The sequence below is a fragment of the Melanerpes formicivorus genome, unplaced genomic scaffold (genome assembly GCF_026170545.1).
Source record: "Melanerpes formicivorus ecotype bairdi unplaced genomic scaffold, bMelFor1.0.p_v2 SCAF_3, whole genome shotgun sequence".
Classification (NCBI taxonomy): domain Eukaryota; kingdom Metazoa; phylum Chordata; class Aves; order Piciformes; family Picidae; genus Melanerpes; species Melanerpes formicivorus.
In genome coordinates this window covers 34501842-34528210 of record NW_027142355.1, presented here as the reverse complement: position 1 = coordinate 34528210, position 26369 = coordinate 34501842, and the positions used below count along the sequence as shown (strand labels likewise).

Genomic DNA, 26369 nt, shown 5'->3' with positions numbered 1-26369 from the left:
CCCCCCCCCCCCCCCCCCCCCCTTCTTGGTCATTGTGTATTCTTGAGATGATTTTGTGTGTTTTAACTCAATATTTGGGGGGTGTTCTTGTAATTGGTTCACCTAGGATAGAGGCTGAAGATTCACAAGCATGGGTAAATGATACCCATGCTTTTAGCAGTTGAGACCTCAGGGTAGCATGGAGGTTTACTAATGAAGTTGTAAAGGCAAATGTGGGGCATTGTATTTATGGGCTGTGAAGACACAACCTTGAGTTAACACAAAAACCCATGGGGGTTTGGTTTTAAAATTGTAGGTCTAATCTGCTTTAATCTGGTGTTCAGGATATTTTTTCTGATGTACTTATGAGAAACATTTTCTATACATAATTTTTATTACCCTGATTACTCTCTTCCTGGATACTTAATTTTCTTATTTTTGGGCAACAATTCTACTAGAGCATCTCTTTGCCCACCATATGCCTCTGTAAATGTGACCAGGGAGACCACTGCTGCTCAGATAGCATTGAGTTTTAAAGGAAATGGCTAGAGGCAGGACACTGTCCATAAAAGATCCTCAGTTCTGGAAACAGTCCACTCTCCTCACAGCCTAGATTTACTGGCTTAGTACCAAACTCATTTGATATGGCAGGCTTTTGTGGTGGATAAAGGCAATGATAGATAGCAAAGCCTAAGGAGAGGGTTTGTTTGTTACTGTGAGGGTTTGGTCAACAATGATTTACAGATTGCAGGTCAAGTTCTTTTCCTATTAATAGGACTGAAAAACATCACTGGGAATTTCACTCTGGGGAAGCAAACTCATTAGGGTACAGGAGAAAAGTATAAAGGGGAAACTCATCCTGTGCTATACAGTTTGCATAAATTTTGTTTGAGTGCTTGGGTGATAAATAAAGGCAAAATCTTAGTATTTTTTTTAAAGTTTTGATGTGTAACCAATCATTGATATGCAGATTCCAAACACTTATGCACTAACCAATTTTCCCAGAGATGCCTCCTTTATCTGTTCCATGGAGAGCAGAGTAGGTTGATGATCTCCATGACTACATTGTTGTCAGTACATCACAGCTGGTGGCTCAGCATCAAATCACAGACTTCAAGCACACAAGTCTTTATTGTTGAATGCATGGAACCATTGGAGTGGTGCATTCATCCTATTGAACTGATTTCAGCATCTTACTGGCTAAACAGTAAGAGGGTAATGCGCATTAATATGCTAACTAGCCTTTTTGGCAGGGGAAAATGAAGATAAATGTCCTATGCTTTATTAGATACAGAAATACATCAGGTTTTCTGCTGCACTTAGTGCATTTGGATCTAAAGGTGAATAAAAGGCTACACCAGTGTTTCGACCATGAGCAGGATGAAAAGGCTTTTATTTTGGTAGCTTTGAAAATGAACAGATGTTGGGCTTTTCCCCTGCTCCAATTCAGTTCTCCTTGATCTGTATTACCTTAACCTGATACATACAAAGCTTGCATATGGAGTGCTAGAGGGGGAATGGAACAGCATGTTCTTAGTGTGATTGGTCTGTGTCACTATTTGTCATTTGACTGTTGCTTTAGTCTTTTTGTATTAATTATCTTTTGTGTCCTGTGGGGATGTAATTTAGTGCTGAAGCTGCAAACTGAATGTCAAAGCAGCTTCTTATCAGGTGTGTGTCCATGGTGAAGAGCAATGGAGTTAATAATAATAATAATAATAATAATAATAATAATAATAATAATAAACAACAACAACAACAACAACAACAAACCAGGTTGGAAGAGGCCTTCAAGATCATCGTGTCCAACCCATCAACCAATCCAACCCACCCAAACAGCTAACCCATGGCACCAAGCACCCCATCAAGTCTCCTCCTGAACACCTCCAATGACGGCGACTCCACCACCTCCTTGGGCAGCCCATTCCAATGGGCAATCACTCTTTCTGTATAGAACTTCTCCCTAACATCCAACCTAAATCTCCCCTGGCACAGCCTGAGGCCGCACCTCGAGTCCTGTGTCCAGTTCTGGGCCCCTCAGTTTAGGAAGGATGTTGAATTGTCCCTCTACAACTACCTGAAGGGTGGTTGTAGCCAGGAGGGAGTTGGCCTCTTCTCCCAGGCAACCAGCACCAGAACAAGGGGACACAGTCTCAAGCTGCGCCAGGGGAGGTTCAGACTCGAGGTGAGGAGGAAGTTCTTCACCGAGCGAGTCATTCGGCATTGGAATGGGTTGCCCAGGGAGGTGGTTGAGTCATCGACCCTGGAGGCGTTCAAGGGGAGATTGGACGTGGCACTTGGTGCCATGGTCTAGTCATGGGGTCTGCAGTGTCAGGTTGGACTCGATGATCCTCGAGGTCCTTTCCAACCTAAGTGATACTGTGATACTGTGATACTGTGATACTGTAATTGCTGGAACGAGTCCAGAGAAGGGTAACGAAGTTGATAAAGGGTTTGGACCACAAGCCCTATGAGGAGAGGCTGAGGGAGCTGGGGTTGCTTAGCCTGGAGAAGAGGAGACTCAGGGTGACATTACCCTCTACAACTACCTGAAGGGAGGTTGTAGACAGGCAGATGTTGGTCTCTTCTCCCAGGCAGCCGGCACCAGAACAAGAGGACACAGTCTCAGGCTGTGCCAGGAAAGGTTTAGGTTGGATGTTAGGAAGAAGTTCTATACAGAGAGAGTGATTGCCCATTGGAATGGGCTGCCTGGGGGGGTGGTGGAGTCACTGTCATTGGAGGTGTTCAGGAGGAGACTTGATGGGGTGCTTGGTGCCATGGTTTAGTTATTTAGGTGGGTTGGATTGGTTGAGGGGTTGGATGCGATGATCTTGAAGGTCTCTTCCAACCTGGTCTAGTGTCTATTCTATTCTATTCTATTCTATTCTATTCTATTCTATTCTATTCTATTCTATTCTATTCTATTCTATTCTATTCTATTCTGTTTGAAATAAAAGTGGGCAAAATATTTGCAAATTAGTGTACAAAAAAAAAAATCCAACAACCCAGATTTGTTCAAATGAAAGCCTTCAGACTTAACTTGATCAGCTGTGGGTTGGGTTTTGTTTTATGATTTTGTTTGTTTGTGGCAGGTTTTTGTGGTTTTGTTTTGTTTTGTTTTTTTTACCCAGTTGAAAACTCCAGGTTTTGAAATAAATGCAATTATAAATAAAACATTTTGCAAACCATCAATGTGTGGTATGTTGGCAAAACGAGGGCTTTTATTTAGAACACTTCTAAATTAGCAGGTTCGAATCACAGTAGCTCTGGCTTTTTCACTGCAAAATGAAAAACCATTAGTGTTTGGGGTCTCCTGTGGCTATTTATGTGCCAAAGCAATCATTAATATAGCTTTCAGAAAGTTCTATTTAATGCTTTTGAGGCTTTGGATCTTTAAGTAGAATTTTCTGAGGGTGCCAAAGCCAGCTCTTAGGCAGTCTGTTGATGCCAAGAACATAAGGACTCTAATTATTCGAAGACTGATGCTGTTACTTAAATACAAATCAACAACATTAATTTAATATGGAGCTGTGAACTGAAATTGTGAAAGATACAAGTGACAGCGTTTGTGGCAGTAGCTGAGGCATATGTTATGACTGCTGGATGGTTTTGTCAACTGCACATTTATGTTTCAGCAGAACATCTGCATGTCAAGAGAGCTGTGCCATTTTCCAAGTAAAGATGATTGCAGGACTTGAACATCTGTCCCACAAAGAAAGGCTGAGGGAATAGGGATTGTTTAGTCTTGAGATGAGAAGGCTGAGAGGGGATCTTATCAAAATCTATAAATATCTGAGGGGTGGATGTTAAGATGAAGGTGCCAGTCTCTTTTTGGTGGTGCCCAGGCATAGGACGAGGAACAACAGGTAAAAGCTAGAACAAAGGAGGTTCCACCTCAACATGAGACTGCACTTTATGGTGAGGGTAATGGAGCATTGAAACAGGCTGCCTGTAGAGTCTCCTCTAGGGAATTTCAAAACTACCCTGGATGTGTTCCTGTGCTGCCTGCACTAGGTGATTCTGCTGTGGCACAGAGAGTGGACTCAATCTCTACAAGTCCCTTCCAACCCTTAACATTCTGCGATTCTGTGTAAAGCCAGCTGCCTCTGGGGTAGTCCTGTGATAGTTTAATGTTTTTTGGTGTGTTTTGCTTTCTTAGGTGACTTTCACAGAGTATGTTTTGAGCCTTAGTATGCTCACTATAAATACACATAAGTATCAACATTTCCAAGTGACAGAATATAAAGGTTGCTTAAATGTTTGATATTGCAACAGTGATCACGTGTAGTGAACGGGAAGTTATCCATGGGACAGCAATATCCCCTGGTGGCCAGGAGAGCCAATGTGTCCAGCAGGTCTAGGGATGTCCTTCCACTCTACTTTGCCCTGGTGAGACCACATTTGGAATACTGTGTCCAGTTTTGGGCTCCCCAGTTCAAGAGAGTGTGGGATCTACTGGAGAGAGTCCAGTGGAGAGCTATGAGGATAAAGAGACTTGAACATCTCTCCTATGAAGAAACACTGAGAGTGCTGGGGCTGTTTAGTCTGTAGAAGAGAAGGCTGAGAGGGGATCTTATCAATGTCAATATCTGAGGGTGGCTGTCAAGAGGAAGGTGCCAGTCTCTTTTCTAAGGTGCCTAGTGATAGGACAAGGAAAAACAGGTACAAGCTGGAACACAGGAGGTTCCACCTCAACAAGAGGAGACAGTTCTTTACTGTGAGCGTGACAGAGCACTGGAACAGGCTGCCCAGAGAGATTGTGGAGTCTCCTTCTCTGGAGACTTTCAAAACCCACCTGGATGTACTCATGTGTGGCTTGCACTAGGTGATCCTGTTTGGCAGGGGGCTTGGACTAGATGAGCTCTAGAGGTCCTTTCCAACCCCTAACATTCTATGAGTCTATGATCCACATTACTTTATTCACTCTTTTTTGGGGTGGGGGAGTGTGTGTGTATGTATGTACATGAAAATTACAAAATCATGTTTTCCAAACCAACATCCTAATAGAGCTATGATTATTCCATGCCTGCAGAGCTTACAGGGAAAGGAAGGGAAGGAAATCAACTGAAATATATTGGCCATGAAATAATTAGGAACCAAATTTGTTCAAAGTAGGTTGGGTTCACCACCCTGAGCATTCACAGTGAACACCTTCATGATTTGCAGGCAGCTTCCACTAGCTTCTCCAGCAGAAGAGCTGCACAGGGCAGAGAAAATAGAAGTTTTCTTCTGAAACTGAATGAAATTAGGAGATGACTACAGAATTACTAATATTCAGTGTATTGCACTGTTTTGTACTGCAAGCAACATTTTCTTCAGGGAATGTAAAGGGGAGCCATGAGGGAAAGAAGCAAGGAGTGCAGCTGTTAAGTAAGCATTGGTTTACAGACACTTGGAAGAGAGGAAGAATTGTGAGATAAGCAAACGACCTAAACAGGACTAAAGTACAGCAGTTAATGCTTTGGACATTTAGCATCGTAGCATTGAGATGTCAACCCTTATTTGAGTTTATATAGCCAGTCTGCTGTTTGGAACCACCGTCAGTCTCTGGAACACACCATTCTTTTCCATTCAGAGATTTTATTTCCTACTCTGAAAGCTGTAAGCGTACTGAAAATGGGGGAAATAAAAATCGATGAGCAGGAAAAAAACCCCAAGCCCACAATCCACCCTTTTGATTTTTAACATACTTATGTAGGAAGGTTCAGTGGTGCATTGTGCATGACAATATAATTAGATGTACAGAGCGTCTCAGCAATGCCGTCTTTAGTGTTACAGGAACAATATGCTACTTTCAAATTAATAGAACTTTTCTTCTTTGTGGCACAGTACTGTACAGAAGGGGATTTAAAAAAATTATTTCTTTTTATTTGTGGTACTTTCCCTGTCTTGCCATTGAATTATAACATGGTACAACAAATGCTTCTAATTTTGCAGCCCAAGGGAATACCAAAACTAGTCAGGTTTTGAAGTCCATGCCTGCCACAATTTATGTCCACAGTTTGCTCTAGGACTTTATATTTTATCAAGTTGCACTTTTTCTGTCAGATCATTATATAAATCAGACTCTTTCAGATTCCTGTTGGATATGGTGTGTATATAGAATAGAATAGAATAGAATTAACCAGGTTGGAAGAGACCTTTGAGATCATCGAGTCCAACCTATCCCCCAACACTATCTAATCAACTAAACCATGGCACCAAGCACCTCATCCAGTCTCTTCCTAAACATCTCCAGTGATGGTGACTCCACCACCTCCCTGGGTACACTGCTGGATCATGTTTAGGAAGAAGTTCTACACAGAGAGAGTGATTGCCCATTGGAATGGGCTGCCCAAGGAGGTGGTGGAGTCGCCATCATTGGAGGTGTTCAGGAGGAGACTTGATGGGGTACTTGGTGCCATGGGTTAGCTGTTTGGGTGGGTTGGATTGGTTGATGGGTTGGACACGATGACCTTGAAGGTCTCTTCCAACCTGGTTTGGTTTATTCTAAATACAGGTTTATTCTATCAACCAGTACCCCCAGGTCCCTTTCTGCCTGGCCGCTCCCCAGCCACTCTGACCCCAGCCTATAGCACTGCATGGTGGTGTTGTGACCAATGTGTAGAACTCGGCACTTAGATGTGTATACAGCTATCCAGTATACATATGAATGTGGGCATACTAGGAGTAGATATATGTGCTTATATATATAAAAATATTATCAGTTAGCTAGTTTATAATTCTGAGAGAAACTTATTATGACTTTTAGTGTCTTTTCAAACCTTAGAGTTTCTTTCCAAGCAACAATGCATGTTAGAACAAAGCCTTGGTAGTGTGTTTGTGTACTGCTGCACTGACTGTACAGGTACCTAACACTGTACAGTGAAAGATGACACTGCAGTGCTGAGGCACTTGGTCTGCTGTTTAAGACCCCAGCTATTTTTTGTTTGTTTGTTTGTCTTGCTCTTGTTTACATCATAGGAATCAGATCATAGGAACTTCAAAGGGAAAAACGTAAGCCAGTGTAATCTTCTTTGTAACTCCACCAGCAGCTGTTCACAGAAAGCTCATGCTGCTTCTCTTGTTTGAACACTCCAAGCAGTTATTTTAAAAGAGAAAGCCAAAAAAACCCCAACTTTCCAAAATGTGTTGCTGTTCAACTTTTTAGTCTACCCCACTCTTGATGGAAGTGAAATAGCAGTGTATTGAGGGATTGCAAAAAACACCACTGAATTTGACTCGAGTTCCTCTCCGCCTTCTTCACAGATATTGATGAGTGTGCTGAAGGACGACACTACTGTCGTGAGAACACCATGTGTGTAAATACACCAGGATCCTTCATGTGCATCTGCAAAACGGGATATATACGCATTGATGATTATTCATGCACAGGTAAGAGCTGTGTCTGCTTCTGAAAGGAAGTAACAGGATGGTGGCATTTGGGAGCGCTGATACGATTCGTCTGCAGCTAATCTTTGTTAGAGTCACAGAATGACTGCATGAAATGTTAAACAGAATAAACAAAATAATTACAAGGATAGAGTGAAGGAAAGCCAATGCTGTTTACAGGTGTGTGTTTGTTTTATCATTTGCCTAAGGCATTCTGGATTGCTTCATAGGTCTGCATGGTTTTGGGTGCTAATTAGAAAGGTGAAGGGAGGAGGCTGAAGGAAAAAAAATGAGAGCAAAACCAGTGCTATGGGTTGCTTGATTTCATATGGCATACTGATACAACTTCATTTGGAGTATAATGTGTGTGTATATAGAAAAACAAATGGATAAATATGTAAATTATATATATATATTATATATATGTACATACACACTATATATATGTGTATATATATAATGTAATGGAGTATAATACTTGTCTCAAAATTCTAATGGATTTGTTGCATATTACAAGTGCCTGTTTACTCATTTAGAATTCTCCTGCATCAGGGATGTTCCCCAGCTGAATCCTGAATTCAGAAGGCAGGAGCTCTGTCTGCCTTGAGCCACTGAACAGCATTGTTGGTCTTATCTCTCTAGCTTTCCTTTTTGCTCTACTGGCTGTCAATGCTCTAGAGATGGTTCTGGGTTCATACTGACTTCCTATCTTCTTGTCTGGTTTTATTGCAAAGTATGTAAGCAACAGTATGGAATGAACACTTAACATTTAAAACACTCTTCCTTACCAGAGCCAGACTGATTGTAAGTGTTCTTGATAGGAATGGTTGTTGCTTTTTTTTTCCTGCTAGACAGGTAAAGCAAACATGATTCAAAGATGTGGCACATTCTCTCAGTGAAAAAATATGTGTGCAAACAAAATAGTGCTTGACCTATTTGGTTGTGCACAGGAGAACACATCAGAATTACCTCTTTCTAGAAGAGGATGTATTTGTTCAGTAAAACTTAACTTGAGTTCATGTTATCTACCAGGAAATCTGTCTAAATGGGCAAGAGTATGAGGAGACAGCACTGTGAAGTTAATTTCTAAATGTATTTTTTGTCCATTTTGCCTTGGCATTTTTGAACATCATCTGTCTCGGTACAGAAACAGCTTCTTCATAAACTGGCATAGTTGGCTTGCCCAAACATGCACAACAGTCAGGAACATGGATTTGAAACCATGTTGGAAGCGATTTTTGTGCATACTGTCTTAACTGTAGTTGGCATTCCTCTTGCATTGGCAAGCACTATTTTACTGCAGTAAGTCCAGTTTTTGAAGGACCAGGTTATATGCAGATCCTTTCTGGAGCAATCAGTATGTTTTGACTCTGTATTTGTAAATAGTAGTTTTCTATGGAATTGGGCTGATGGGTGAGGAAGCAAAATATTTCTTTTCCACCTTTATCAAACTGGGAAAACTTAATGCAAAAAGAAGCACAGTAGATGGAACAGTGTTGTAAGATTCCAAACCTGAAGACTCACTAGACTAGATGAACTGTTAAGTCATTGCAGTGACTGTGTGTCTGAGCAGTGTTGCTCCCTGTCATTTGGGACCTGGAGTTTTTCTGAAGTTAAATCATAGTGAATTTTGGATACTGAGGGGCAACCACTAGGATGCAGTGCCTGTTGGGTGGTAGAATTTCCACGAATGGATAAGTGTGTGTATCACAAAATAATGGTGTTTTTGTTTTTCTAGTTCACAACTAATGTGAGCAACTTGTGGTGGAGGCACTGTTCAGTTATTGAAGTATGTAGACTTATGAGGCCCTTGCATGACACTTCCACCAAACAACTAGTGAGTGAAAGGGTAATTATCATGGTGTCTATGGAAGTTTGAAATTACTAGATTGCTTAGTATTATCCCTCCTGGAGAAACTTGCTCTGTTCTGAGAACCACCTAAAGCTTGGTGTAGTAGAATCACTAAGTATGCTTACAGGATGTGACTGAAACATGTGTGTTGATAGATCAGTACAAAATAACAGTGGAAAGGAGTTTATGATACTAATGACAGTACAGACTGAAGGAGTTGGGGCTGTTCAGTCTGCAGAAGAGAAGGCTCCGAGGTGACCTAATTGTGGCCTTCCAGTATCCGAAGGTTCCTACAGGAAGGCTGGGGAAGGACTTCTCAGGATCTCAGGTAGTGATAGGACTAGGGGGAATGGAATGAAGCTGGAGGTGGGGAGATTCAGGCTGGATGTGAGGAGGAGGTTCTTCACCATGAGAGTGGTGAAACCCTGGAATGGGTTGTCCAGGGAGGTGGTTGAGGCCCCAGCCCTGGAGGTGTTTAAGCCCAGGCTGGCTGAGGCTCTGGCCAGCCTGATGTAGTGTGGGGTGTCCCTGCCCATGGCAGGGGGGTTGGAACTAGATGATCCTTGTGGTCCCTTCCAACCCTGACTGATACTATGATACTACTATGATACTATGATACTTTGCTACTCTGCAGGCATACCAACGGGTGTAGTCTAGGCTGTTCTGCTTGGATATAACTGACTTTTCATCAGCATGATTTTTCTCTTACAGCATACTGTGGTATTTTAAAGCAAGTAGTTTGCAAGAAAGTCATTATACTTCTCTTTATTGTCTGTTTTTGGTTTGTTTCTAAGTGGAGCTAAACAAATGGTATCTAGGACTTGAGAAGAAAAAGTATTTTCCAAATGCATTTTGTTTTAGAGAATCAAAGCAATAAAGTATGTCAGAGATCTCAACCTGTCTCCAACAGCCTTGTGTGTGCTCTATTTAAATCCATCAGTTTAATCTGCCTTCTATGCTTGTAGAAATCTTTGCACTTTGAGAACTGTGATACCAGCTTGTCTGTGCCTAGGACTCCTCACTGTGCATCGTAAGCTCAATGCCCATTCACTGTAGCTCAATTTTCTAGTCATGACAGTGCTAGTTCTTGAAGTTAAGGGCATGTACCGAGCCTTTTTATCTGGCGGGAAAGCAGGCCAGTAAGGAGAAAAGCAATCACGACAGACCAAAGAGGCAGAGCTCTGCAAATTAAGGAGCTATTTTTTGAAGGTTTTGTGATGTGCATCCTGTTTAACTTGGCATATCTGTGAAATTAAGACTCTGCACTGTCCTTAACAGAGTTTTCTGGGTTTTCCATATTTATTTTTTCCCCCTAATAATCAGATTTAATGCAAAAGCTGCATAGAATACTTGATGTATTCCATAGTCCATGCAAAAACCTGATATTGTAGGACATAACTTCTGCATTGCTCTTTTCTGTTTTTCTTATGATAGCTGGAAGTGTGAGCTTTGATAGCATCAATTCTCAGGTACTGGAGAAGGGCATTATAAAGATTCCTCTTGGCAGCTATTCATGAGAGTCATACTAGAGAAGCCTCACACAGACATCTCTCATGCACAAAGGCAGTTGTATGTGTTTTAGGGGCAACTTGGTACTGCAAGTGTACTACAAAAACTACCAAAGGCTCCAGGACTTACTCTGGCATGGTTCTATAGCACATAACTCTGTTCAAATCTCTTGGTGCTTGTGTACAGTGTTTTCAACTAGCTTTAGTCATTCCACCATCTTTTGCCTTCCATAGAATTCAGAGTTCTTTGCACGTCTCTGTTTGCTTCATTGACAATTCTGGGTTTGATTTGCTAGCTGAAATATCAGCAAAACTGAAGAGGGGACAGATTTTCAATCTTGTTCAGGAATAACAAGAATATGGCAAGCAAGCAGCAACCCATCCTGTGTGTTACTAAATGTTAAGTTTCTGAAATATATTTCAGGTCACCCTCTTCCTTGTAATGCTGTGTAATCAAGTCCAGTTATGGAACCATAGCTGTGCATAAAATAGCTACTTACTGTAAGCTGTACCAGAAGCTCTGGTAGTACATCTGTGGGATTGTTACTAAGCAGGAAGAAAATATTCTGTAGCTTGGCACTGATATGTCATAGTTTGCACAGGATAGCTGAAGCACAAGAAGGAGATGTTGAAAAATTATACCTGAGCCTTGATTAGGCCAGTTATGATGGGAGCAATGTCCACTCAGCTTGCTGGCAGAGTAACATAAAATGGCTTATTGTTCCATTCTGTGGACACATGTATAATTTAGCAGTCATTGATCAAAACAGAAAAGAGACATAAAATCAGTGACATTGAAGGGGTTTTCTCCTGTAGGAGACATTTGAAAAGAAATCTGTCCTATCTATCTCTGTCAGAGTCCTGGACACAAAAGACTGATTTAAATAGCATATAGCTGCTTCCAGTCTCTCTCTTCCTGGCATGTTTATTGCAGATTTTACGATAGATCTGAATTACATTTTGATTTTCACAACAAAGAATATAATGAAGACATCATTTTGGGGGTTTTGTTATTTGTTTTCATCTTGGAAGCAAGATTGAGTCAGTCACAACCATATTTACACAGAAGTCTGTTGCTCGTGACTGATTTTATGTTCAGAAATCAATCATAGCTATGAGAAGGGGAGATGAGTCCTAAACTGCACCCATATGCCAAATGGGTGCACAAACTGCAAATTAAACACATAAAAAATATGCCCTGGGCTACCATGCTTTCCCTACATTGGAGTTGTTTCATTCCCCTTCCACTTTTCCTCACAGAACCTGAAATGTAATGGTGTTGTGCTGGGGGAAGGAAAGCAGAAAATGGTATTAGTCTCTGCTTTGGGTAGTTTTATGTTTGTAGAAGTATCCTGCACCATCACTGTTAGAAATGATTAAATTTGAAAGCCTTGGTTTGCTTTTTGTTTGTGTGGAATAGTAACACATGCATCCTTACTCTGCCTGGGATTACAAAGATGCACAGGCTGTTTCCTTGTCTGGAAAAAGAGAGCTTTCCTTCTAGAAACAAGGATGCAGCCAGTGTAATCCTCAGTGCTCTGGACAGCGCAATACATATTCTTCACTGCTCTTTTTATTTTGATTGATTTGATGGAAAAGGGAGAAGTTAGGAAATGAGAGATGAGATGAGTGCTCTCTCTTTTTCACACTTGGTTGTAACAGTGAGGCGTTCTGACTAGCCACAGTAGATGCTTAATCATGTTTAGCCTGAACAGTTGTCTTCAGTTTCCTGCCTTGGGACCACTCACCTACGTAAGTAACGCATGAAAAATGGAACAGAAGAAACAAGACCCTATGAGATTTAGCGCATCCTCCCTAGACTGCATTAAGGCAGAGGAAGATGCATGCTGTGGCCTGGAGAAGCTATGGATTTTCTAAGCTCCAGATGATTTCTAAGGCTCTGTTTTATGTGGTCTCATGGGCCACTTTTTTTTCTTTATTTTTTTCTTCTTTTTTTCCCCTCCTCTTTTGTTTTTTTCTTTATTTTTTCCTTCCCAGACAGCATGAAAAGGGAAAATGCCTCTAATGAAAGTACTGGTGGTGTGCTCAGCCATTCCTGTGAGTGGGAATCCCTGAGGTGGTCTGAGGAAGGTAACAGGTGCTGTTACCCTCTCAGGGAATTTCTCCCCGGTGTGTGTTTCACGTTTCACACTTAGCGGTACTGGAGAAGGTGGCATTGAGACACTCCATGAGTGCCTAGGACAGTATCTTCACTTGACTCTTCCTGTACTTGTGCTCTGTGTAAAATGATAAATGACCAAATGCAAGATGGATATGTGAAGTATGGCATATGTTAGTATATAAACCAGACTTTTTGGATTGATGTTTGTGCATGCTGTCATTTATGTGGTTTATTAAATATTTATCCTGACTCCGTGAGGTTTTACAATTGTGCTGTACTTTGACAGGAAATACATGTGAATTCTTAGCTGATTAATTATTTAAAGCATGCTAGGCATGTTGCAAATTGTGGCCTACTTCTTCCATGCATGGTCTGGCCACATGAGTACCCACGTCCATCTCCACAGCAGTGCTGAGCTGTGTGCATCTAGGCACTCTTGTAACTATTTTAAGGGTGTGCAGACCTTGTAACTTCTTTTTACAGCCATGGAATCAGAGAATCATAGAATGGTAGGGGTTGGAAGGGACCTCCAAAGATCACCAAGTCCCAACTCCCCTGCCAAAGCAGGGTAACCTGGGCAGGTTACCCAGGAATTCATCCAGGCAGATTACCCAGGAATTCATCCAGGCAGGTTTAGAAAGTCATGGAATCATAGAATCAATAAGGTTGGAAAAGACTTCAGAGATCATCAAGTCCAACCTGTCACCCAACACCTCATGACACACTAAACCATGGCTTCAAGTGCCACGTCCAGTCCCCTCTTGAGCACCTCCAGGGACTGTGACTCCACCAGCTCCCTGGGCAGCACATTCCTATTCAGTAACCTATTCAGTATTCCTAAGGTTGGAAGAGACCTCAAAGATCATCCACTGGCTAACAACTCTCTCTGTGAACAACTTTCTCCTCACCTCAAGCCTGAACTTCCCCTAGTGCAGCTTGAGTCTGTGTCCTCTAAGTCTTCAGAGAAGGAGACTCCACAACCTCTCTGGGAAGCCTGTTCCAGTGCTCTGTTACCCTCATGTTGAGAAGGAACTTCCTGTGTTCTGGTTTGTGTCCCTTGCCCTTGACTTATCACAAGGCACAACTGAAAAGACACTGGCCCCTTCTTGACATTCACCCTTCAGATATTTGTAAACATTAGTAAGATCCTCTATGTCCTCTATGTCTTGATTTTTCAAAAAACAACCATTTTGCTAAATCCATTCCAGACAATTTTGCCTTTCCTTTTTATTTTAACATAAGCCAAGTCATGCTGATTTTTTACTACTGCTTTCTTTTAGAAAGAAATAGCATAGAAGCCAAAACAGACGGAGACACTAAGTCTGTGAGACCAGCATTGTCTGTTACAGCCTAGTACCATTACCTTTGTGCTTCAGGGTTTGTTTTCTGAGTTCTAAAGAAAATTGTGAACATATAATGATTTTGGTGGAAACATTTGTGAAGTTTGTTCTTCAGAGTCAAAATTGGAGTAAAAGTTGAAGTGCTTTAGAAATAAAAGGACTGAGTGGAATAGATTAACACCTTTGGTCTTTGGACTCTGACTTGGCTGTATGGAAGGCCTGCTCAAGGCAGTGAAAGATGTGTTGAACGAGTTGCCATCACTGGAGGTGTTTAGGAAGAGACTTGTTGGGGTGCTTGGTTGCATGGTTTAGTTGATTAGATGGTGTTGGATGATAGGTTGGATATGATGATCTTGAAGGTCTCTTCCAACCTGGTCTGGTCTATTCTATTCTATTCTATTCTATTCTAGTCTAGTCTAGTCTAGTCTAGTCTAGTCTATTCTGGCAGAGATTGTATCAGAATGCACTGGGCTTTAAGTAGTTGTAGCCAACTGGACCTTGCTAGGCCTCCATCCTCTATGGGAAGAGGTTTTCAGAGCACTTTGGAAGGCTATAGGGAAGATTTGCCTTTGCTCGAATTAGAGAAAGCTGTGTTTTGTCTTTGACTCTGAGGGGAATGTAAACAGCTTGTAACCAAAGGAGAGAAACTGGGCATAATTTGGTTGAATATGTTAAAATATTGCTTTGTTATTTTGACCTTTGTATGCCTTAATTACATGCATGCCAGTAGAAAATGACCAATTAAGATATGACACATGTGCCTTCTGATAGACTGCATAACTTTGCTGTATAATGTAACAAAGGTCTTCGCCTGCTTGCATCTTGTCCTGGAAACATTGCTCTGGGTGTTTAGAACATCTATATAACAACAATCCTCCTCCTCCTCAGCATATCTAAGTCTTTGAGTCTCAAATATTTTTGTAACAACATTTTATTTTTCTGAAAAAGTGTCTCAGTGCATTCAGCAGCACTTAATTAGTATTTTTTTCCCTGCAATTGCCTCTCCTGGTAAACCAAAGTCTGATAGCTGTTTCCACATATATTACCAAGAATTATGGCAGTAGCAAGTAGAGTGGCACCTGAAATTTTAACTCTTTGGAATATTGGCAGCTCTGCATATTTTTCAACTCAAATTAGGTAGACAAATCTGTTGCAAATAGGAGGAAATTCTAAGACCCCTATTAAAATAATGCTGGGTCTGAGGAGATTGGCTTGACATATGGGAAAGATTTAAGGACAATATGTCACAGTTAGCTGCATAATGATGATGGATGTTCAAAAAAATAGAAGAGTTATTATAGCTATACTACTAATTAATAATTACTTGAGTTTTCAATAGTAAAGAGAAAAATCTGGGGGAAAGGGCTTCACCACTGCATTTTGGTGACCAGTACTTCTGGATTTAAATTCTTTGTTCTTTAATGATACCAGGGATGACCAAAACAAATTCACCTTGACAAAAGGCATAGAAAACAGAATGTCAGCTTTAGCCTGTACAGTGCTTATGCATCTGATACTCTTTCACCCATCTTTGTGCTTATTTTCCTATGCAGCCATTAGTGTTTCCTCATTTCAGTTTTCCAACAGGCTACATCATTATAATTTATCTTGCATTTGTTTTGCCCATAGCAATCAAACCTGTGTCCTTACTAAGTGCTCCTGTTTGGTTCTTTAGAAAGCTGTGTCTTATAATCAGCCTACATGCCTGCTTGGATCTGACCTAATGCCACTGGTGATGTCCTCACTTAAGATAGCTGTTGTTTTGGTGTTTTGCTAAGTATTGATACGGGGTGGAATGTTTGTGCATGCGTATGAAGGTTTTTAAAGGAATGTCTCTGGAATACTTGTGTCTCCATGCTGGTGCTGGATCAGGATATGAAGGGCTAATGATGTTCTCCAGAGAATAGGAGACTCTCTACCTTTAGAACAGCTAAACTTCCTCCACTGCTTTTGAACATGAACTGTGAAAGGTCTATTTACAGTCCTCAGTAGAAATTGAAGAGGCCAAACTGCTCTCCATCATTTTTCAACAGTCCTGGCTCAGTGGAGTGGTCCCAGAGGACTGGAAGCTGGCCAATGTGATGCCCATCCACAAGAAGGGCCGGTTGGATGAGCCAGGGAATTACAGACCTGTCAGCCTGACCTCAGTGCCAGGCAGGATTATGGAACAGGTCATCCTGAGTGCAATCACACAGCACTTACAGGATGGCCAAGGGATCAGACCCATCCAGCATGGACTTAGGAAGGGCAGGTCCTGCCTGACCAACCTGATCTCTTTCTATGATCAGATGACCCGTCTGGTGGATGTGAGGAAGGCTGTGGATGTAGTCTACCTGGACTTCAGCAAGGCCTTTGACACTGTCCCCCACAGCAAACTCCTGACCAAGCTGTCAGCCCGTGGCTTGGACAGCAGCACTCTGAGCTGGGTAGGAACTGGCTGGAGGGATGAGCCCAGAGACTGGTGGTGAATGGTGCCACATCCAGCTGGCAGCCAGTCACTAGTGCTGTCCCCCATGGATCAGTGCTGGGCCCCATTCTGTTCAATATCTTTATTGATGATCTGGATGAGGGGATTGAGTCCATCATCAATAAATTTGCAGCTGACACCAAGCTGGGGGCAGGTGTTGATCTGTTAGAAGGTAGGAGATCTCTGCAGAGGGACGTTGCCAGGCTGGACAGATGGGCAGAGTCCATTGGCATGAGATTTAACACATCCAAGTGCCGGGTTCTACACACTGGCCACAACAATCCCATGCAGAGCTACAGGCTGGGATCAGAGTGGCTGTAGAGCATCCAGGCAGAAAGGGACCTGGGGGTACTGATTGATGGTAGGCTGAACACAAGCCAGCAGTGTGCCCAGGTGGCCAAGAAGGCCAATTGCACCCTGGCCTGTATCCGGAGTGGTATGGCCAGCAGTAGCAGGGAGGTCATTCTGCCCCTGTACTCAGTACTGGTTAGGCCACACCTCGAGTACTGTGTCCAGTTCTGGGCGCCTCAGTTTTGGAAAGATATTGAGTTGCTGGAATGTGTCCAGAGAAGGGCAACAAAGCTGGGGAGGTTTTGAAGCACAAGCCCTATGAGGAGAGACTGAGGGAGCTGGGGTTGCTTAGGCTGGAGAAGAGGAAACTCAGGAGAGACCTTATTGCTCTCTACAACTACCTGAAGGGAGGTTGTAGCCAAGTGGGGTTTGGTCTCTTCTCCCAGGCAGCCAGTACCAGAACAAGAGGACACAATCTCAAGCTGTGCCAGGGGAGGTTTAGGCCAAATGTTAGGAAGAAATTCTTCACAGAAAGAGTGATTGCCCATGGGATGTTCTGCCCAGGGAGGTGGTGGAGTCACCATCACTGGAGGTGTTTAGGAAGAGACTTGATAGGGTGCTTGTTGCCATGGTTTAGTTGACTAGATGATGCTGGTTGATAGGTTGGACTTGATGATCTCAAGGGTCTTTTCCAACCTGGTTAATTCTGTATTCTATAAGTTACCTTTAGAGCCTTCTGTATTTCCTCTCCCCATCTTTGGAAGCCTCAGTATTAGTTGAGTACATCTGATTAAAATGCCTGTTTTATTTGTGCCCTGTGCCCAGTTTTCACTATCCTATCACCCAGAAAACAAACCTGGGAAACTGTTTTTAGTGTAGTGTATAGCCAAAGCTTGGTCTTGCCTGTTTTTCCTTCATTAATGCTTTGTTTACAATGTAAGTCTTCTGAGGATGCTTATGAGGAAACAGAGGCAGTGTCTTTGCAATGCTAATGCAACCCATCCTTATCACCCAAGTGCAGATGCCCCTGCTATGGGAACCACCAGTCTGATATCTGCACAGACTTGAAATACCAGTAACAGAGACTTGGGAATTTGTTGAAATAATGCAGCCCATATCCTGTTTATGATTCAGATCCCCAGATTATCAGGGGTTTTGCTGGCTGCCCAACTGCTGCTTACGAGATACAGATATTTTTGATGGGGGAATACACTGCCTGTCACATCTTGTTTTACTAACATATTACCCTGAAACACTTTGGATGAATGATTTCTTTTGGCACCTATAATACTCAAGTTCATAAAAGTGCATCTGCCTGTGTGCTTCTGTGAGATTTCACTGGCTTGTTTTTGACTTGTAAATCTATCAAATTGTGTGGGACATCAGCAGTCTGAGAAATCTCTTTCTCATGTATTGTGCAGCAGAAGTGTTTAATAACAGCAATACTTGAGAAACAGTTTTGCTGAGTTGCTTGTGAGGATGCTGAAGGTAAAAGCCATCTTTAATCCTTAGGACACAGGCCAGGGAAAATTCCAGACTTATAATGCATGAGATATTCAGGAAAGGGTTGTTGATGGGTTCTGACATGGCTGACTGTGAAATGTGACTACTTTACTATTACTACAGATTTTGATTCCAACTGTACATTTTATTTACCACAAATGAGTTCAGAGAACTGAAAGGAATGCCTCTCCCTATTTAAAATGAAGAATAAAATCTAACTTACATGTGAGTAATGTAAGCTGTGTTTTAGCACTTGCACTGACCTCTCTGAAGAGTGGTATAGTTGCCTGGGTTTCCATGGAGGAAAGTACTCTTATGACTGATGTAATCTAGAGTGGAATGAAGCCATCCAGCTTCTGTGTTTAATACTGAATACTTGTCCTGAGTTAATTAATGATCTAAAATTGGCCTGCTTTTTCAGACACACAGAAGCATCCACAAGTCATCCTGAAGATAATAAGAGCTGATAGTGATTAGTACATTGGTAAATGAGGCCACATGTTAATAAGAAAGTGAATATAACCACATGATGCACCTTTATTCAGCCCTGTTGTAAACCCCTTATCCTTCACTGCTGCAAAGAGGTTGAAAAACAGGTCTGTGACCTCAGTAGTCATATGCTTATAGTATACCAGCTTTGTTACTTGAAAATACAGTGATGTGAGGGTTGGACCCAATCTCTGGAGGTCACTTCCAACCCTTAGCATTCTGTGATTCCATGCTGACAGCAAAAAAAGTTAATTTCTTCCTGTTTATTGCCCTTGATTTGTTTTGATGAATTCAGCATCATTTCAAGTTTTTCTCAAGTTCTGCAGCCTGTACAGCAGCTGAGCTTGTCTGCACTTAAAGACAGAATAATTGCACAGCATGGTGCAAGGGACAGAGCAATAAACAAGCATACTGACAGGGGCTTGTAACATCCTTGGAGTGACATACTGTAGCTCGAGTAACAAAATGTTTTAGTCAGCAAACCACCAGAGAAAGCATGCAGTTCTGGATTTATAATGATGTGGGCAAGATGAACCATCTGTCCTTTTCATCTCTGATTTTGGTGATTCTTTTCCCCCAGTTATATTAGAAATAATGTGCATGCACATGCATTATCACACAGTGTAATCCAAATTCTACTGGGGGGTTGCTGTCCAAGTAGGATGTCAGGGTTGCTGTTAGTAATAACGGTCTAGAAGTCAGCTTTTATGCACAGAGCATTTTTAACTCAAAGTCTGTTTGATTCTGATTCCCAGTACTTGGCCCAATTTCCATTCTGCTTTATAGCGTGTCAGCCTACATGAAGCTCTCAGTCTTCTTTCAGGATAAATTCATTCCCATATCCACTTTCTAGCGGTAAGATAATTCACAAAGCTAATAAAGGAATGATATTCACACCGAGCTTGTGGCTCTGCAGCTTCATTACTAAGGTAACAACACAAGCAGGTTGTATATCTATATCTATCTATCTCTCTCTCTCTCTCTATCTCTATCTCTATATCTATATCTATATCTATATCTATATCTATATCTATATCTATATCTATATCTATATCTATATCTATATCTATATCTATATCTATATCTATATCTATATCTATATCTATATCTATATCTCTCCCAGTTTAAGACAGCCTGCTCTCACAAGAAACCCTTCACTCCCCCCACCCCCCTTCCCCAAAATCAGGAGGTAAAGCAACACACACATGCACATTGTGGGTTGGATTTGCACACCCCACCCTACCCCCCCCAATTTGGAGAGTTACCCCCAGAATAAATTTGCTACACTAACTCACAATTTTTGGAAGTAAAATGAAGTTGTATTTACAAAAAGTGAACTAAATATAGAAACCATGTAGTGGGTGTATTTACTTATATTCACCATTCAACAACGTCAGAAATACTCCCTTATACAAATTCAGCTCTTCTCCGCCCCCACCCCCAAACCCCTCTTGACACAAAAGGCCCCAAAGGAGGCTGCACACAGACTGCTTTTGCCTGCCCCCCTTCCTCCCTCCCCAGTACCTCACACAGAAGTCAAAACAAAGATTATTCTGGCAAGGTCACAGAGAGAGAGAGAGAAAGAGAGAGCAAGCAGCAAGCAGGCAGAAATGATGGGGAGGCAAAGAGGAAAGAACTATCTGTGCTTTCAGACATATAGGACTTTGCAGACCAATGAAATGAAATAATTCTGTCTCTAATATTCTGTCCAGCCCCTCTCAGACATTTGTCTGGCCCAGGGTTAGAAAAATGTGGTTGAAATTCTCCCCGGCATGAAATTGCCAGACCAGCTCAGTTGAAAGCAAATGAAGCTGTATTTACAGGCAAAACTACAATCTAGAAATATGCAATGCAATGAATGTATAAAATATGCAACATTTACATGTATTTACAGTTTAAATACAACACAAGAATCCCCCTGGACAAAACCAGGGGGTTATCAACAGCTTCCTCCTCTTCCCCCAAATCCGCCAGCCCCACCGTATATGACACAAGAGAATGAAGAGCAGAGAGTAGTTTGTTAGAATAGAAATAGAAATAGAAATGGAAATAGAAATAGAAATAGGAATAGGAATAGGAATAGAGAATAGAATAGAATAGAATAGAATAGAATAGAATAGAATAGAATAGATTAGAATAGAATAGAATAGACCAGGTTGGAAGAGACCATTGAGATCATCATGTCCAAACCATAATCCAGCACCATCTAATCGTGAACACTGGAGGAAATCTTTCTGAGTTTGGAATGGGCTGCCCAGGGAGGTGGTGGAGTCACCATCCCTGGAAGTGTTCAAGAGGGAACTGGACGTGGCACTTGAAGCCATGGTTTAGTTAGTCATGAGGTGTTGGGTGATAGGTTGGAGTTGATGATCTCTGAGGTCTTTTCCAACCTTATTGATTCTATGATTCTTTACTAATCAACTAAACCATGGCACCAAACACCCCATCAAGTCTCCTCCTAAACACCTCCATTGATGGTGACTCCACCACCTCCCTGGGCAGCCCATTCCAATGGGCAATCACTCTCTCTATGACGAATTTCTTCCTAACATCCAGCCTAAACCTCCCCTGGCTCAGCTTGAGATTGTGACCTCTTGTTCTGGGGCTGGTTGCCTGGCACAAGAGTCCAGACCCCGCCTGTCTACAACCTCTTAGAAACAGAAGATAATAAAAGGTAGTCTACCCAAAGCACATTTCTAACTCTTTTGTATTTCTACAGCTTCGCTGCACTGTCTGCAGCTGCAGCCATCATCATTGGTTATTTTGCATTGTCAATGTGATAAGGAAATTTTCAATACGTAAAAGGAGGTACAGATATCAAATTGAGAATATACTCAATTTGAAATGGTAACTCAGAAAACAATGAGATCTTTCTCATATAAAACTTCTGAAAAGAGAATACTTTCAAACATTAGCATTGCTTAATGCTTATCTCAGAGTGTTACAAAGCCATCGGTGTGCCTCCCATTTCTCAGTCTAGTGTATTGCTCTGCAACTTTCAAGCACCCGGTGTCCCTTGACAACTTCTACAATGTGGTTATGTTCTGTCAATACAATTGTGATTAGAAGTTAGAAACACAGGGGTATAGCAAAATTAACAGAGGATACTGTAAAAAATAGGCAATTCAACAAAATCCTGCAATAGTGACTGAATTATTCATTTTTGTAGCTAACTGCACTGACTCTTTACACTAGCATTTTGCTAACGCTGGCACAGGAGGTGGAATTCAGTTTGCAGTTAAGACAACCTAATGTAGATGTCTTCATCTAAACTTGTAATCAACAGAGGTCACAGATTCAGCTGGACTTGCCTCAGATTTTCTATTTACAGGTTCTAGGCAGTCATTATCAAGGGATTAGCAGATTTGACACAAGACCTGCCTTGTAGGTCTTGCACTTTTTGTGTTGGATGTGAGAAAAGTGACCACTTTCCATGGGTTTGAGCCCCTCATCTGTGAATAACTCAAGCCCATCCTAGTGTCTGTTTTACACTTTGTCAGTTCTGTAGGTTACACTGACTGAAATGTGAACTTGGATGTCTATAACAAGATCTGGTTGTCCAGTTAAAGGTCTGGTGCCTTTTTAGATGCTATGGTGTGTCCTACTTGCTCTCCAACTGCTGTTACAGTCTTCCTGTAGAACCTCATGTTACAGCTTTTGTTGATATCTTGGATGTCCATGAAATGTCAGGCTAGGTGTGGCTTGTTAGGCTGGTATGTGTTTATGCAGCAAATCCTGCCCAGTAACACACATGTAGACAGCTGGATTTAGAAACCTCAGTCTGGAGCCAAAGTGTACCCAGAATTACCACCAACCAAAGAGCTGCAGTTTTTCTTTAAGAGGGTTTTAAGTAAAAGAGGCTGAAAAGGACATGGAATACTGGCTGGTCAAAACTTCTTCATTTCTTTGCAATACTGGATGGTAGTTGTGGATTGTGGGAATTAGGATGATGGTAGAGAGAGGATGGCTTCTATTAATTAACTGCAACATGACATCCTCTCACAGCTGGACCTGGCCTGGCCAGTCCTCTTCTGTGGCTGATCACAGACGGTGAAGGGTAGACTGCAAAGATCAGGAAACACAGTAGGTAGCCTTGAGGACTGTTTGATGTTGTAAGGATCTTTTTGGCTCAGGAGATAGGAGTCTGCTGCTGTCTCACTGAGTGAGCCAGAAGTGAAGGAAGTTGGATAGCTCACATCTATCATGTCTGAGCCAGCTGGTGATTGCTTCATGCCAGGAGAGCACTGCCTCTTCTCTGAGGGACTCCAGCCAAGGTCAGTGAGAGACAGAAGCTACTGTATGAAGCAAGACAGTTTTTAAAATAGGAACAGTGGAGTTATTTAAGGTTATGTGGTCATGCTGTATTGAAGTCAGCAGTTTCCTCCACATTCACAGTTTAAAATGAAGGTGAATATAGCAATGATATAAATTAGCCAGGTATTAAGGGTAAAGGATACATCTGGCAGTAAATTAATTTAACGTCTGTCAATCTGTGTTCTACTGTTGGAAAACATTTCCAACCTTATGATAACACAGTTAAGGCAAAGGGTAAGGAAAAAAAAAACCTCTGTCAAGATTCATAAGAGGAGATGAAACATTTCCAAAATATTTTGTCCAAGGCTTCAGATGCCTTTTCTTTTAATACCAAAGCTGCAGTTTTTTTTTCTTTGAATGAATATGGCAGTTCCCTGTTTGGACAGATTGGAATCCCTAAATTATTTCTGTTCATACAATGGGCTTGTATGGAAACTTCTAATTCTTTATCATTTAATTCCCACAGCAGGCCACATGCCATGCCCAGTGATCACTGACTTGTGATACGACTTGGAAGCATCTTTTGTTTCTCATGGAAGGTTTATAAGATATTAGCCTGCTTTATGCTAAATGGTAGACTGTTTCCTTAACTCAGATTTTATAATGTCAGTCATAATCTAGTTTTTGTCATCATCTTTGATGAATCTTTCCTAGGTTTGTTTTTGAGATTAATCTTTATCAACGTTACTACTTTGTGTCAGACTTTTGGACTGATGATTCTCAGCTTTCCAAGCCAAATGTACTTTGCTGCATCAAACTGCCTTTTCAAAGTAGAAATTGATCTCTACAGCCAGAATAATTCAGAAGTAGCCTTTTGGGTTACAATCCTCTCTTCCAGCCATGTACTTGAGTAGTGGCCTTGTGGTACAGAGCCCTTGAGCACAGCAGGAATTGCATTCCTGCTGGTCCTTCTGTGCACAGAGAGTTATGCTGAAATCTACTCTGAAATGTGTTGATCCACAAAGTAAACATATTTGGCTTATCCATTTCACTGACTCATCTGTAGTCAGTGTTCCTATGTGCAATCCCAAAGAAAGCATATATCTTTAGTTCTACACGTAGCTTCTGATTCACTCTGAAATGTGCTGATGAATCTGCAACTGGTCTGTGGCTGGTCCTGCACGAATGCATCACGTGGAAGCTAAAATCACACTTTTTCTGCATTTCTGATTTGTTCTGCTAGCGTTTGCCAGTTTATCTCTGCAGCAGTTGAAGAGTGGGCAAACATGAAGGAAACAAAATATCACCTACTGAGGAAATATATGCAAACCCATACTTAGGGTTTTGTTCTGTTGATGTCCCAAGGGAGACTTGCCAAATCACATATTGATGCAAAGGGAAACATCACTGTCTAGCACTGTGCTCCGGTACAACAGAATCCTAAGGTTCTTGGGTGAAATTTCACTTTTGTTAGTGAAGTTACATATTGTGAGGCAGTGTTTCTAAAAGTACTGTGTCTATAAAAGACACTTGATACATTTCCTGAGGACATTCTCAGTTTACAGAACTATTCTGTCTTTTAAGAAGACACTGGTGGGTTTGTGGCATTTTCAAGACTGAGCTAGCAAACTAAAAACAGAAATCAATTTAGAGGGGGAAAAGAATTTCCTTCCTTGAAATTAGTCCCCTTTATAATTTATGCAGTCAAATGTGCACAAATTGAGACCCTCCCCATAAAATAACAGAAAACTCTGAAAACTTTGATCATGTTTCTTTTGAGTCAAGAACTCTGTCAACAAGCTTAGCAATAAAATAGGAGGCTGTTCTACCTCAATGGTTTGTGGGAGATTTTGTAGGAGTATTTTTTCCTTCCTGAAAAGCTTCCAAATCATCTTAAGACTATCTGTTTCCTACTGTTGTTATATGCTGCAACATTTTCATATAAGTATATGCTCAGGAGAAATGATGCAAGGAATTGTATCTGGGTTTTATTTCAAAAGTAAATAGTGTTCCAGGGAAATACATGCAGTCAGCTTGCTTGATTAACCTGTAATCCTTACTGCTGTAACTCACTAAAAGTCACTGTTGTCTTCTGTAGGTGTTCTTAACATTTGTCACATGAAGGCAGTGAGAATTATCATAGTGCTTTATTACTTGAATTTTACCTCATGTGTTGCTTTTGAGCATTTGGTGAAATGAACATTTTGTGAAAGTGTCAATGTACTTGTTTGCTTGCAGTTTTTTCCTTCCTTATATTTGCCTGTTTCATCGTGTTTCCCTTGCAATACATTAAACAAACGCACATTTGACTTCAATGGGGAACAGAACTTCATTGTGAATACTTATTTTCTAATGTAAAATAGTATTAGAGTGGAAGACTTTTTAATCCTGTAGTAAAAGGTGAGTGTATACTATTGCAAATATCTGTTTTGGCAGAGATTGGAACTAATTTGTAAATACTTCCTAAGTTAATGTCCAAGTCACACAGAAACGGAGATTTGGACTGGACTGACAAAGATAAGCAGCTCTGAGTCACATACCCCAGTCACCAGGGAAAACATGTTGTCAGCAACAGTAATTACAGGAGGTAATTGTATCATTTACCCTGTTACAGACCAGTAAATGTGATGAGCTTGGAACATACTGTCTGTCCTGCAGTGTTAACTTTGATGTTTGGGGTTTGGAAACCTATAGTAAAATGTTTTAGTGATGGTGCATTTGAAAGGCGGTGGGGGGAAGGAAGAAGAAGATGAGGGTTTCACACTGTTCCAGGCAGGCATAAATGCCCAGTCCTTTTCAAGATATGAGGACTGATTTCTGGAAAGGTGGGTGTCTGAGAAGTAATCTGTTTCAAATCTTTTTCTTGTGGTGTTTTTTGGTGGTGTTGTTTTTCTTTTTTTTGTTTCCCTGTGGTTGTGGTTTTTTGGTTTTTGTTTGTTTGTGGTTTTTTTTTAATTTAGAGTGTACTTTGTAAGATGAATTTTTCCTATCTCTTCAGAAGGCAGAGAGGGACCTGGGGGTGCTGGTTGATGGTAGGATGAACATGAGCCTGCAGTGTGCCCAGGCAGCCAGGAGGGCCAATGGCATCCTGGCCTGCATTAGGAACAGTATGGCCAGCAGGAGCAGGGAGGTCATTCTGCCCCTGAACACTGCACTGGTTAGGCCACACCTCGAGTACTGTGTCCAGTTCTGG

General features: G+C 41.5%; 1 protein-coding gene across 1 annotated transcript in view; it reads left to right on the top strand.

Annotated features, from left to right (window-relative positions):
* The window catches only part of NELL2 (neural EGFL like 2), a 183327-nt gene that overhangs the window by 93139 nt on the left and 63819 nt on the right, over positions 1-26369 (top strand). Inside the window, exon 13 of the mRNA XM_068170293.1 lies at positions 7228-7353. Within this exon, the coding sequence (XP_068026394.1) occupies positions 7228-7353 (126 nt within the window). The remainder of the gene's footprint in view (positions 1-7227; positions 7354-26369) is intronic.